Source organism: Microtus ochrogaster, linkage group LG4, assembly GCF_000317375.1.
Source record: "Microtus ochrogaster isolate Prairie Vole_2 linkage group LG4, MicOch1.0, whole genome shotgun sequence".
In the NCBI taxonomy this organism is placed as follows: domain Eukaryota; kingdom Metazoa; phylum Chordata; class Mammalia; order Rodentia; family Cricetidae; genus Microtus; species Microtus ochrogaster.
The window spans coordinates 37937337-37952431 of NC_022030.1; the positions used below are offsets into that span (position 1 = coordinate 37937337).

At 36.2% G+C, this 15095-nt stretch overlaps 1 protein-coding gene across 1 annotated transcript in view; it reads right to left on the reverse strand.

The window, feature by feature from the left end:
- Positions 1 to 15095, reverse strand: part of Spag16 (sperm associated antigen 16) — a 1047686-nt gene that overhangs the window by 393255 nt on the left and 639336 nt on the right. Inside the window, exon 13 of the mRNA XM_026786385.1 lies at positions 2898 to 3024. Coding sequence (XP_026642186.1) covers positions 2898 to 3024 — 127 coding nt within the window. The remainder of the gene's footprint in view (positions 1 to 2897; positions 3025 to 15095) is intronic.

The window sequence follows — 15095 nt, forward strand, 5'->3', positions numbered from 1 at the left end:
AGCAATCAAGGACCTTTAAATCAGCAAGACTGAAACACATACAAACTCACAAAGACTGATGTACCCTGCACATGGCTGCACCTGAGGGTGTCACAGAGGTGAAAGGAGAAATCAACCCATCACATGTCCCCTCCCTAACCCATAAGTAATCTCCAACTGATAGTTACTTTTAAATGAAAATTTAGTTTTCTTCAAGGAAGCCATACTAGAGAAACAAATTACTCGTGAGTTTAGGCTGAATGCCTGGTAGTAGATGACCAACAAAAAATGAAACCAATGGCATCCTTAAAGGTTTCTTCTCTCATGATGTTCTGTCAGGGCTTTTCCTCCTCCCTCCATTTTTTCTTATTATTTTGTTAATATATATATTTTATCTTCTCTCTTTGAACCATACAAGTCCACTGTGTACATAGTATGGCTTTCAGTTTAGTGTCTTTATGGGATTCATGAGTTAGATAATAATGGCTCTCTGTTTCTTGTGCCTTCTTGTGCTCTTTTCCTTTCATTTGCTTTATTCAATTATGATGAATTAGTTTTGTTTCATATTACTATATTATATTTTACTATTATCTTTTATTAATCTGTTTTCTAATGAGGGACAAAGGGTTCTGAATGAAAGGGAAGGTTGGGGAAAACTTGGAGAAGCAGTGAGAGGGGAAACCAGTAATTAGGATATATTAAATGAGAAAAAAATTGATTAGTAAAATCAAAAGAAAATGAATGAGGAATACAACCCAGAGAGGAGAGGATCCAGCAGTGCTTTCCTAGACCATTACATTCTGAGCCCTGAATGCTGAGGTGCTCCCCTCAGGGCACACACCTCTGTTGTACACAGCTATGGTCTGTGAAACCCAACACTCCTGAAAGAGTGAGTCTGAACTGCAACAAGACAGGGTCACACAGACAGGACACAATGTTAGCTCTTTTGTGATTTCTCAGTTTCTGTACTTCAAACGCACTCAGACAGATCAGTTCCTGGATCTTACTGTCAAGTCAGGACCAGGTTATCTCTAGACAGGTGCGCAGTCAAGGCCACCATCTGGCACCCAGGTTGTGGATGGCTGAGTGAGGAAATGTCAGCCACACTGACCATGGCAACCCTGCTCTGACACAGTCCAGAATTGCATCTTGCCTTTTGTCATTCATGTTTTACTGTCCTGTTGACACATTGCTTGAGTAAAAATGCTAGTGGCCTTAATATTTTCACTGGTCTAGGGAATGACTGAATATCTGCACTGCAATTGTTTTAAGCAGTCCTTTAAACCACTCACAGATGGAGACTTTTCATACAAGTTTTTAGGAAGGCTTCATAATTTTTCACTAAATTTACTGTATTATATATCATTTTCTGACAGAAAAACAATCTTGGTTTCCAATTTTAATAAACTAGTTTTACAACTTTGAGAAAAAAAGACATTCAACCCCATAAGACATCAGTTTCATGAGTTTCTAAAACTCCCTCCTCTTTACAATCTCTTTCTGGTAATTATGAAGATTTATATGACACTCCTCATCCCACACAGAACTCAGAGCAGATCTGTCGAGTTGGTTAGGAGACTGACTGGGAGGTCTCCACATTCATTACCTGTAATAATAAGTGGCTACGGTGAGTTAATGATTTAAGACTAGTAAATGCTTGACTGTGGGAAAAGGAAGCTTAAAACTAATTTATGGGAATATAATCCACTGGGCATTTTCCTATTTCTTTAGAAATATTTTAGAGGTGCCTCAAGAGTAGTTGATCATATTGAGGTGACAAAGGAGAATGGCTACTGTTTCTCTAATAAGAAAAGGAAATCATTCATCGTCTTCCAGGTCCAGATCTTCCCTATACCTAGGTAAGTTATCACTTATTATTAAGAAATTTATGTATTTTAATCATTAAAAGGAAGAATAATACCAGGGATGAAGCCGATGCTGCATATCAAACAATCTGGCTTTTGTCAATTCATCACACAGTTCTTACCATCACAGTGAGGAAAGAAGTGAAGATTCTGGCCACCTTTTCAACATCTCATAAGATCCAACTATAAATGCCAATTTACATTAACTGTTTCATGAATAATTTGAATAAAAATCAGTAATAATTCATGTTGGACAGGCAAATTATGACAAATAACTCTAGAATAACATATGGAGCTTGAACTTTAAAATATGAGTGATTCCTAGGAAGAACTTGTGTTTTATTTCTTAAATAAAATTTGAAAATTGGAAACAAAGTCACCAGAACTAGTGTGGTTTTGGTGAAAGCATTGTTTGATTAGAGCTGTTATTTTTATATGCATAATTTGACATCAATACTTTATTTGCAATTTTCATTTTATTTCACAATTTGAGTTATGTAATTTTAACAATAAAAATTTTTCCTTATTTTCTGAGGAACCAGAAGCTGGGAAATTTTCATCTTATAATCAGTTACAGTGCTGATTCACTTCAAAATACTCACCAGATACTGATAAAATGAAAAGGAAAACACAATCAACTAGTCTTCAGATTTTGTAAATCTGTGTTTAAAATAATAATTATGCTTTTTTTCTCTTTTCTTTATTGCAGTTTCTTTCTGCTTGGGGATCAGTGAGATGGTTGGTATGTAAGGGAAGCCCAAGGCCCAGAGTTTCCTTTCTGAGCACACGATGTGTAAGGGATGAATCAACTCTGAAAAGTTGTCATCTGACAACAGTCGCATGACATATATAGTGCTCCCAGCACCACAGACAGGTGCATGTCAGGTGGGCATGCATGTATGCACGCACGCATGCGCACATACACACAACGTAACAATTCTCTTGAATCCTGAATCCCAACACTTTCAAAGTTGTACCTATTACCTAAAGAGTGGCTACTAATAAGACTGCTTATGCTGATTAGCCTGGGGAAAGGACAGGTGATTGACTTACTGTACGTGCGTCCCACACAGACAAGGTCTTGTCTGCAGAAGCAGTGAGAAGAGTGTTGGAGGAGGGGAAAAACTCAATGCTGTTCACAGAATCGGTGTGTCCATATAATGTATATCTGCACCGTTCACTGTAGAAAGGGAGTAAGAACAAGGATTTAGGACTTTGTATCTAAATATTGTTATTATCACTGCCTATGCAATGTTAATAAAAAGCAAAGCCAAGAACTGAAAAGCATCAACAGTTTAAAAATAGCAGAGACGTGCATGTGCACATGTGGGCGTACACATACACATACATTTACAATAACAATATATTAGGCATAGTGGCACATGCCTATAATCTAAGACTCTGGAGACAGGGTAGCCATGAGTTCCAGGATGGAGTGGGTTACAGACTGTCACAAATAATCAAAGAACAGTTTCAAAGAAACATTTTATAATCACGTAAGCACTTAGAAATAACTAGTAGGATCAAATACATTTAAATTACCTTCAAATTATGGAACAATTTGTGCTGTTACCTTACACTACTTTTAACAGCATTTCTTTAGGTACGTGTGTAGAGGGCAGGGGGCAGTGGGCAGCTTCCAGGAGTCCACTCTTTCCTCCCACTGTTGTGGATTCTATCGGTCATCAGCCTTATCACAATCACTTTTATCCACTGAAAGTCTGACTGGCCCTATACTGTTTATTTATACCTTGAAATAAATACATAAAACTTATCTCCAACTAGTAAAAGAACATGTTATTGTAAAGAAAATCTCCCACCAATCCCAAAGGTCAAGTCCACTTTCTTAGGTCACGATTTTCCTACTTGGTTCCTCAGACTGTCTCTACATTACAATATGGTCATACTTTTGGAAAATACTCAGATCCAGTTTCAAACCCGAAATATTCCCTTCCAATTGATCCATGATGGATCCAGGCATTGGCGAGTTAATGTCTGCGCTGGTAATTGTAATTTGCCTTTGGGGATGAGAATTTAAACAAGTGTTTTTCAGAGTGTTTCATTCAGACTAGCTATCAGCATCACATGGGACTGGATCCAAAATGCAAATTCTCAGCTTCATCTCAAACCTATTGAATCAGACGTTCTGGAGTAAGGCCCAGCAATCTGTTTTAGCAAGCACTCCAGGGAATTCAGATGCACGCTGACATTTGAGAGCCATTGATCTGAACTACAGGAAATGAGTGGGGAGGAGTGTCTTCACCCTTTGCCGTGTTATGGATGGACTATCACTCAAAGCATGACACGCACTGGGCAGAATCACCTTCATCTGTTATGGCAAATCATTTTAAAATAACGTCATTTATAAACCCATTGCAAAACTAGAGAAAGTGGAATCTGTAAAGAAAAGTGCTCAGAACAGTGAAATCAGCATATATGCACCACTAACGGGAGCACCAATGACCTCTGACCTATCTATGCATCTCCTCTCTGGCTTTGATATGCCTCCTGTGATCATATGATGTGGTGGGCCAACCTAAGCCAGAGGCAGAAGGCTGGATGACAGTCCTGGCCTGGACAAAATCCAGCAGGATAAGGGTTGAGTTGACTCTGGGTGGCAGATTTCCTCCTTCGGCAAAGAAAATGGATTAGCTGAAAATACCTGGATGTGCAACACATCGTAACTATAAAAGTTTTAACCGAGTGTGACAATAGGAAATAGAAGGACAGAGGTCGTTTTGGGCCTGGTGCCTCAGAGATATTAGGAAAAGTTTTCTCCTCACTTTGTAAATTTTGACATTTTCTTAAGATATCAAGAAATATTAAGGTTTAATCTGAATTTGAATATGGATTCAAGTTACTCCCCCTTTGCATATTAAGAGAATTATTATGCAACATATCATTAATAAAAAATAAAACTATTAAAATTCAAGATTATTCTGTATTGATTTACCTTCAAATTTAAAAGGTTTGGAGATTGGCTAATAATATTTTTGGTTATCTCGTTGGTTTGTGATTCTGAGAATTGAAGCAAGGGTCTCCTAAACACATACCAAGTACTCTACCAAAGAATTATGTCCTTAGTTTCTTGGCTGACAATATTCGGATGGCTAAAGCTATTATATGAATATGCACTGGTGTTAATAACCACAGCCTGTAAGTGAACTTCTTTTTTTATAAATAATATTTTATAAACAGGCCAACTCACATGCACATTGTCTTGCTTTCCACTTCAGGTAAAGGTTTTCATAGTTAAAGCAGAGACCACATGAACCATGAGCCTAAAATACTTAGTACTAATACTTGCTCTGAAACAAACATGGACTGCATTCCCTGAGAGATATACCAAGGTATTCCAGTTTCTCTCCTGGAACTCACTCCTGTAGACCAGGCTAGCCTCGAACTCAGAGGCCTGCCTCTGCCTCCTGGGTGCTGAGATTAAAGGCTTACATCAGCATTACCAGACTCTTTTTTTAAAAAATAAGATTTATTTATTTATTATATATATAGTGGTCTGTCTGCATTTATGCCTCCAGGCCAGAAGACGGCACGAGATCTCATTATAAATGTGAGCCACCATGTTTTTTAAGAATTGAACTCAGGATTTTAGAAGAGTAACCTATGTTCTTAACTTGAGCCATCTCTCCAGCTCCCATATTCAAATTTTTAAAGGTATCCTTCATTCTTACAGTATTGAATCTATCTCATTTTTTAAAACTCATGGAGTCCTTCCTTACTCCCTCCCTCCCTCCGTCCCTTCTTTCTTTCCTTCTTCTTTTCTCTTTTCTTATTTTACTTTGTGTAATCCTGGATGTCTTGGAACTTGCTTTGTATACCAGGCTTGCCTTGAACTCGAAGAGATCTGCCTGCCTCTGACTCCCGTGTGCTGGGATTAAAAGCATGCACCACCACTGCCTGCCTCCATTTTTTCCTTCTTAAGCATATTATTTTTTTAATGTAATGGCTATTTTCTAATGATATGAAATGCATGAGTACAATTTTTTTCTCTGAAAGTTTATAATGTAATCCCATTTCTTGGAATGAACAACTTTGAATATTAGTATAATTAGCTAAAGTTCTAGGCAGGGATAGAGATGCAGATAGAGGAAGAAGATGAAAGCAGAAACCGATTATAAAAGTGATAATGGTATAACTATGACAGAAAAGAACAAATATAAAATTTTAATTATAATTTAATCATGATACCACAAGTATAATTTAAAAATGCTAAAAGTCAACTAAACACTTTCAATATAAGATGATTTTTATTTACTTTAAGTTTTAAAATTTTTATTTACTAGTAATGTGTGTGTATTTTTGTGTGTGTGTTTGAGTGTGTGTGTGTACATATAAACATATGTACATATAACAACAGTCAAAAAACAAAGAGGCCACAAATTTGAAAGAGGTCGTGGAGGGGTATATGGGAGGGTTTAAAGAGAGGAAAAGGAGGAAAGTGATGCAATTATAATGAATATATAATATAATTATATTATAATCTCAAAAATAAGAAAAATAATTATAACAATAATAATAATCTTAAAAATACATCCAAAAGTGAAAAAAGTAATTGAAATGAAAGTGGACTGTAAAATCATTTTCACTTCTAGAAGGCATGGTGAACAAAACCAAAATGTAGTCTTATTTCCTCCCAGTTGTTTTACTCTTTTATTACACTGAAAAAGTCTCAGGCAAACTGCTCACCCCCTCTTTCCCAGCCTGTTGCAATGGGTGATATTCTTGTGATGAGCAACAGCTTCTGACTCACTACTAACACGGGAAATGTGAAGCTTTAACGTAGCAGGTTTTGGTAAGAATTTTCGGTTACTCTCGTAGATGTTTGTTAGTTACAGGTAAGGTCTTCTCCAACAACTATTCTTTTCTTTCATTTATCTTATGAATTTGGGAAATACCACTTTTGTTCTATGTTGTTTCATTTGCCCTATTTCAATTTGTTGGTTAATATTCATTTTATTTCATAACTCAATTATGTTTATTCTGTGTGTTTTGTGGAAGGAGAGACATCAATCAAGATCTTTCATTTCCATTCCAGTGGTCTCAATACTCCTCAGTGTCTTTTACCTACATCTACTGCCTCAAAAAAATAATAATAAAATGTTTTTCTTATTTTGCTATTTTATTTTTTAAAGCAATTTAAATTCTATCATTTATGTAATTTCTTTGAAAGTATAGAGTACTTTCATCTGAGTTCTTGGTTTAATATCTCAGGAATTCCTCCCCCTCCCCTTCAACCCTTCCCCAAGGTCCTCATGCTCCCACTTTACTCAGATCTTGTCTTTTTCTATTTCCAGTGTAGATTAGATCTATGTAAGTCTCTCTTAGGGTCCTCATTATTGTCTAGGTTCTCTGGGATTGTGATTTGTAGGCTGTTTTTTTTTTGCTTTATGTTTATGAGTACATATGATAATTGTCTTTCTGTATCTGGGTTACCTCACTCAAAATGATGTTTTCTAGATCTATCCATTTGCCTGCAAAATTTAAGATGTTATTTTTTTCTCTCAGGAATATCTTATACCCTGTGTTATCTGCTGGGATTGGCATGTATCAACTTATTTTCAATTTTTATAATGCTGTATAAATCCTAGATTTAGTTCCCTACACTTTTGACTGTTTTTTAGTATGGAAACACCTGCTTGCTAATGACTGTTGACACATAAAGAGCATTCAGATTTATCCTTCCTCCTGGAAGGATAATCTACAAAGTCTATTCAGATGTATTGTAGCCTCCAAACTTCTCACTTATTTGAATACCAATGTTCACTTACAATTTTGTATTTTAAAATATAGTGTATGGGACCTGTTAAACTTCTCAGGTCTCTTCTTTAGTTCTAAATGATCAGAACCCCAATCTATGTTAGTCTCCTTTAAGTCTTTTATGGAACAATAAACATGCTTTCTTAAGATTCAGACTTCCAATAACTACAAAAAAGAAATATAGTGATTCTCTTCCAACAAAAGAAAAATATAATAAGATGTATATTATTTAGGCCAGTCTTTTCTAGTATTGAATTAAAACAGCGTACCATGGTCTTAAATGAGAGAGAAAGGGGTAAAAATATCTCAATACCCACTATTTTATGACCATGACATTATACTAAGAAATAAAGAAATAGAAGGCTTCTGTGACAACTACCAAAACACAACAACCTATACAAGCCATTAAAGAAAACTCTTAGAAAAATGTGATAAAGATGCTGTAGTGTAGTTCTCCACAATAGATGGCTTCTGGTAAACATGACAGGGGTTAGAGAAAGCATTCAGTGTTTTCTTTAAGGGCTGACCACTTGGGATTTGACCATACTCCAGTGAGTATATGGACTTTTTGTTTTTAATTCCTTTATGAGAGGTGGAGAAAGGAAAGGTGACAAGAGTTGGGGGTGTGAAGGCGGAAGTCACAAACAATGCCACAGCAGTTTGGAATTATGATTAACAGGGTAGTATTTATTTAAAGGGGAAAAAACTTACAGATCACCGTCAGCCCTCTCAGCCCTCTGCGCAACCAGGAAGGGAGTCTAGTCGCCGGCGGAGCAGGAAGTGAAGAGAGAGAGGAGAGGGAAGTGGCCGCTTTTTTAAAGGGAGAGAAACCACGCCCCAATGGGCTGGTATCTCAGCGGCTATAGGCTGGAGGAGTGGAAGGACCTCCCACAACAGGGGTGGACTTGGGAAGACTGGGAAATTAATGTAATCAGGGTACATTCAGTCAAATTCTAAAATAATTAGGAAAAATATTATGTTAGAAAAAAAGAAATGCGGAAATAAAGCCTCATAGAATTGAATCTCATGAGCATGGAATAGTGAGTCTACTCTCTAAGTTACAGTAGACTATTTTCTAGGAATTGGCAGTGTGGGAATTCTATGTAAAAGGAACAGAGCTGAGATTGGCAGTAGTTAGTATGCAAGGATCCATCATGAGTTGTTTAGATAGGATTTCCTCAGACTATGATTTCACAAGGTCTATAAGGAATCCCTTCTCTGCCATCAACGACAAACAATGACGCCAAGGATAAAGGACTTCCAGAAGGGTTTAGAGTTTAATTTTTAGCCAGAGTGAGTTAACATTACTAACTATCCAAGCCTTTCACTTGGGATTACAGAAAACCTCTACCATGGAGCAGATATTAGATTCATGAATTGATCTCAAGTCAACAGCATATTTTATTATCAAATATTAAAACTATATGTGAAAGCACACTAACCAGAACAGAACCCTGCCTGCTACATGAAAATTATATATATACAGATTTATATTAAAAAGAAATATCCTGTGTATATAAAAATTGCTATGCATATGAAGATATAAAAAATAAGAGCCACAATCAAAAAAGAAACCTTAAAAAAACAGATCTTGAACTAATTGTTGAAATCAAAAACTTCAAAAAAATATTTTACAAAACATACAAGTATGTAAATGAATATGTAGTTACAGTGCTTGTGGAGATAATCTCCTAAGATAAAGAAAAATGTTAAAATTGGAGGCTCATGAATAATAAGTACAGAAAATTAAAAAAATCATTGAGTAAACAAAATATCTGTTTAGATACTTCAGAAAAGAATAAAAATTCAGAGTTTTAGTCATCAGTAGGAAAATATGAGAATGTTTAACACACATGTACTTGAGCTTGCAGAGAAGGGTAGAGTACTAAGAAACATTTTTGAGAAATAATGGCTAAAATTGTTTCCAATTTAAAGGAAAATATCATAGTTCTGATACAATTTTTTAACTCCAATAAAAATGCACCAAAGAATATCATAGTCAAAATGTCAAAGCAAGGCATAAAACAAAACCACAACAACAAATCCCAAAGTTGTCATAGATAAAAGAAGCAGAACATAGAAGGGTACAAGGCTCCAATGGCAGCCGACTTCTCACCAGAAGAAGAAAAAAGAAGCAAAGGGGGGGGGGTAGACTTGTGTTTTCAAAAGTGCTGAATTTAGGGATTTAGCTAAAAATACCTTTATGTATGAAGATAAAACAAAATTTCAGATCAATGAAAGCTGAAAAAATTAATCGCTAGGAAATCTTTCCTGCAAGACTTGCTGAATTGAAGTTATTCATACTGAGTGAAAATGGCACCAGGTAGAAACTTTAGCGTATGAAAAGAACAAAGGGAACTTAGGTGATCAATACATGAGCAAGTTAAAATGCCAATTCCCAATTTTGATAACTACTGGAAAAGGAAATATAGCAAAAAAGGATATAGGTATAAAATATAGGGATTTTTCCAAATAGAGGCAATTCATTCTATAAGAATTATATTCTAACATCAAGATGTTTTATTTTTTTTTCTTCTCAGATCACGCTTTACTGGAGTGCATTTGGTTGAGGGAGAGCATAAAGCAAAGGGGGGCAGGAAACGAGAGAGCAAGAAAGAGAGAGAGACGAGAGGGACGAGAGGCACTAGAGGGGGACACGAGAGAGAGGCTAGAGAGAGAGAGATGAGAGAGAGACATGAGAGAGAGAGAAGATGCTTTAATATAGAATTTGTCTTTACTTATATTAAAACTTCCTCTATGAATGAGCAGTTCACAGATACCTATTCTCTTCACTTTGACCATATGTAAGTTTCCAATGAGTACTGAAAACTGCAATGATATAAGACACAGATTAGAGAGCATTTTAATGCTATGTTCATTTATCAAAATAATAGTAGGTTCACCTGAGGCTATAAATGGCACGTGCACACTCACACCCACACACAAGCACACAGGCACACACACACAGAGAGAGAGAGAGAGAGAGAGAGAGAGAGAGAGAGAGAGAGAGAGAGAGAGAGAGAGATTCTTTCAAGGATCAAAGAACATTGTGGAAGAGGTAGAAATGATTGCAAGAACCAGAAGTTGCTGAAGCCTGTTTTCTGACTGTGAGAGAAGTGTTGTGCTTATTAACTCACAGACAGTGTGGTCGCCTATACAAGGGATGCACAAGATGAACCAGTCAACACTTCAGCAAGGTTGGATGAGGGGCTAATGAGCCCTCAGACCCAGCAACAGAGATGTTCACTGCTGGAGGAGGAAGAATCAGTTTCCATTAAGGGTGCAGAGTCAGGCAGATCATCCACATTCTGGTGGATGGCCTCGTACCCTTCTTATATTGACAGCACTAATTTGACTCAGTGAGTCATTTACAAACAAAATCAAAGCAGAGACCATGAAACTGGCAGTGGGTGGGAAGGAGGTCTGAGAGGAGGTTGGATAGGTTCAAAATACATTGTGTTCATGCATAAAAACTTAAAATGCTATATTCTTTTAAAGTTTGCTTTTGAAATAACACCAAAATATTTATTCAAATGTATGTGTCAATAATATGTTACCAGGAATACAATGTACATATATACTTATATGTGTATATGTTTTGACATATTTCCCATGTTGTCAACTATCTCTCTATTTGCAAACTTTAGGACTATTTAGGCAAATACAAAGGATTAAAATACATTTTATTAAAAACTATTTAATAAATGCATATACAGGAAAAATATGTAATTGGTAAATTGTGTCCTAACATTAAATGCACTTATAGTAAAATATCGTATACACTCATAACTCATATCCAGACTTGTAATTTTATCATTATTAAAATTCAATTCAATTTTTTGGGAATATATTCATTTCTGTTGTCAGGGAAGGTATAGAGAAAATCATTCAGTGATATGACTCATATGCTTCCCCAAAGAAAACGGAAAACATAGGTCTTCACACATCTCAAGGAAAGAGAGAACTCCTGAAGGCATGAGGGAATCTGGAGATGTCACTGGCTGAGGTGAATGCTTCCTGGGCCTCCAGCTGAGAGAACAGACCTGGGAGGCACTGGCTGAGGTGAATGACTCTGCTGCTGAAGGAACAGACCTGGGAGGGATTACTTAGCTGCTAGAGAAGAACAGCCTATTCAAAAGTCCTTCAAAATGGGGAAAATGGCCTTAAGTGATGGAGCATGACAGAGGGCATAATGAAGGGACTTGTACATTTGTACGGAAAAGCAACACTGCACCCTGATTCACTCTTCTTTTTCTCTAGTGCTGTTTTCCTACTGTTTTATAGGAAGAAGTTAGTTTTCAGGAAACAGCTGTTTCTTTCTCTTTTTAGTTCATTCTCATTTATTCACAGAGATGCCACAGTTTGCATGTGGAGGTCAGCACTGTGGAATTGTTTCTTGTCTTCCTCTAAGGTCCTGGGTCCCAAAGTGAGATCTTCAGTTTAGGATCAATGTGTCTTTACCAACTGAGCCAACTTGGTGGCCCACAACAGCTATTTCTTCGCTTATCTCCTATGTTTTTATCATTTATTCCTGCTTATCTCTATTCCATTTCCTTATGTATTTCATTTGATTTTTATTATTTTGATAACTGAATGTTTTTTTCAATTTTCAACTTGCTGCAAAAAATAAATAAATGAATTTATCTACTATTTCTGCTCGAATAGTCTTCATTTATTTTGCATTTTCCATGTATAAGTCAAATGTAAGAGGAAAACATTCTAACAAACAAATGCCTTATGTGAGGGTCTTAATTTCTATGCATTTTAATATAATTAATGTTTAATTTAGTGACACCTTTAAAAATCCCAGGCTTGTAAGTACATACAGAAAAAATGTGGTCAGTGGGATTACAGAACATTCATATTAAGCAAGTCACAGATATAATTTTAAGAGACTCTGAAGAGGGGATTTTGAATATATCTTTCTTTTGAAAGTGTAATGTGGGCCATAGGGAAAAGGATTCCTACAGGACATACAACACACAGCTGAAAAGATAGGCTTATGATGATCACCTAGTGTTTAGAGACTGTAAGAAATAAGAAAGTCATGCAAATCATGCCTTGTCAGAAAGATGGTTTGTCTCCCTTTCGATCTACTTTGATCTGCAATATTAATAGAGAAGATGAATCTATTAACTCTAACCCTTCTTCTAACAGTCTCTCTACCCCTCCCTAAGGAAAACACCTGGAACATCCACCTCTCTTCTTATATCAGCTGGCTTGCAGAAACACTGTGCTTTCCTCCAATCCATAAAGAGAATGGAGCCTCTGGACCCATGCAGTCCCAGGTCCCATCTACATTCACTTTGAAATCAAAATAAGAGAGGCAGAGCCCTAGAGAGGAAAACTAAGCCTGCACTCATGTTTTCCACCCACTCTTTCATTGTAAATCAGTGTGTCCTCTACACATCTGACATGGAGACAGAAATGTCCACTCGAAAAATCTCAACACTGTTATTCATAACATCCAAGGCACCTTCTAGCTTATTTATAAAACTTTATATCTTAGCTATTTTAAAATCTTCCAGGATTCTGCACTTAATTGGGATAAATTAAAGCTATATCCACATTTTTACTTCCAAATAAAGACCATTTTTAATGAAAGTATGTTGCTTTAGACGAACAATATGTAAAAATATGTAATCACAGAAAATATTCTTTATTTGCAAATATGGAACTCAATTGACTATTCAACAAAATTGTTGATGTCTAAACAAAATCTACTACAGATTCTGCCTCAACTACATAGACAACTTCTCTGCAAAATTGTGGGGTGGATGCGAGAGTAAGTATCAAATGACCTTGGAGCATCATTCAGGCACGTTTGTGATTCCAACTCTGAAGAGTAAGCATGTGAACATAGTATCTTTTCTTTGGCCATAAACCTGCATTCACACTAAAGGCAAATCCCTGACAAGCTCAAATCCAGTGATATTATATATTCAGGGTTTGTTTATCCATGATTTAAACAATCAGGAGTAAAAAGAGTTTGAAAAAACTGCATATATAAAGGATAGTAATTTGTACCTTATTATATGAACAATAAAGTCTAATGAGTATATATACAGCATTTACATTATATTATATCTCTTATGTAGGTTACTTGCTATGTTACACATTTATTTACTGTGACAAAGTGCTTGGCATTATAACATGATAGCATTATAACATTAAAAAGTGGATAGTTTTTGGTTCCTGTCCTGGAACTAGCTCTTGTAGACCAGGCTGGACTCGAATACCCTGTCTCAAAAATCAAAAAAAAAAGTGGATAGTTTAGTTTTGGCTCCAGATTTCACCTTATCCTTAGAAGCTCATTGCATTGCCTAGAGGCTGAGGTGAGATTAAAAACCATGGGTAAATAAGCATGTGGTAATGGAGACTGTTCACTTCAGGACAGTCAGGAAGCGGAGAGATGGATGAGGGGATAAAGACTGGGCTAGTATGCTTTCCCCATCCCCCCTTTATTTTATCAGAGTCTCTTGCTCATAGGATAATACTGCCTACATCTAGAGCAAATTGTTTCCCTCCTCACTCAGGTATCTGTGGACTCACCCGCAAAGATGCACCTTGAGAAACTGCTAACCTCCCAGATCAGCGGATCTCAGCCTTTCTGTGCCCTTCACTACAATCTCTCCTGTTGTGATGATGACCAACTGTAGAATTATTTCTGTTGCCACTTCATGACTCTAATTTTGTTACTCTTATAAATCATACTGTAAACATCCTGACCCCTATGAAATGGTCATTTGATCCCTAAAAGGGTCATGACCAACAGGTTCAGAACCACTGTCCTAGATGATTTTTAATTCAACCAAGTTGACAATCAAGATTAATTGTTGCCAATGCCAATACTATGCCATTTTATATAAGAGAAGTATGTTCATATTTCTGTATGAAAGTAGAAATATGTATCAGGTGGAGGTAAAGATGACAGAGTAGCACACCCTGATAACAGCAAGAAAAAAAAATAATTGAATAACAAAACCCAGAAGATTAAAATTTTAAAAAATCAAAATGACAATTCAAGGAAAAATAAAATAAAGGCTAAAGCAAATAACTTTAAGACAAGTTTCTCTATTTTACATTATGGTTTATGGTGACATTTCTTGCTTACTGCTCCAAAAATTTACACACAAGAATGCCAAGTTAAATTAGCCCTTTTTATTTGTGACTTCATATTCACAAATTTCACCACTTGCTAAAATTAATTTGTCTTTTGACCAAACTCTAGTCAGTCATCGGAGCCATCTTCCAAACTAGTTTCATCTTTGGCATATAAAACTATTATCAGGAATATGTTTCCACTCGCTGTTTTTGCCATCACAAAAAGACTCAAAGATTAAGCTAGTTTGCAAGATCTCAAGGCTTCCCTAGCTGGCCTAAGTGTCTGTCAGGGCTGTGAAAGAGTTCACTTTCAAGTCCAAACTTGATAAGCACCTGACCACTCTCCCTAACAGTTTACTAAAAAAAAAAAAA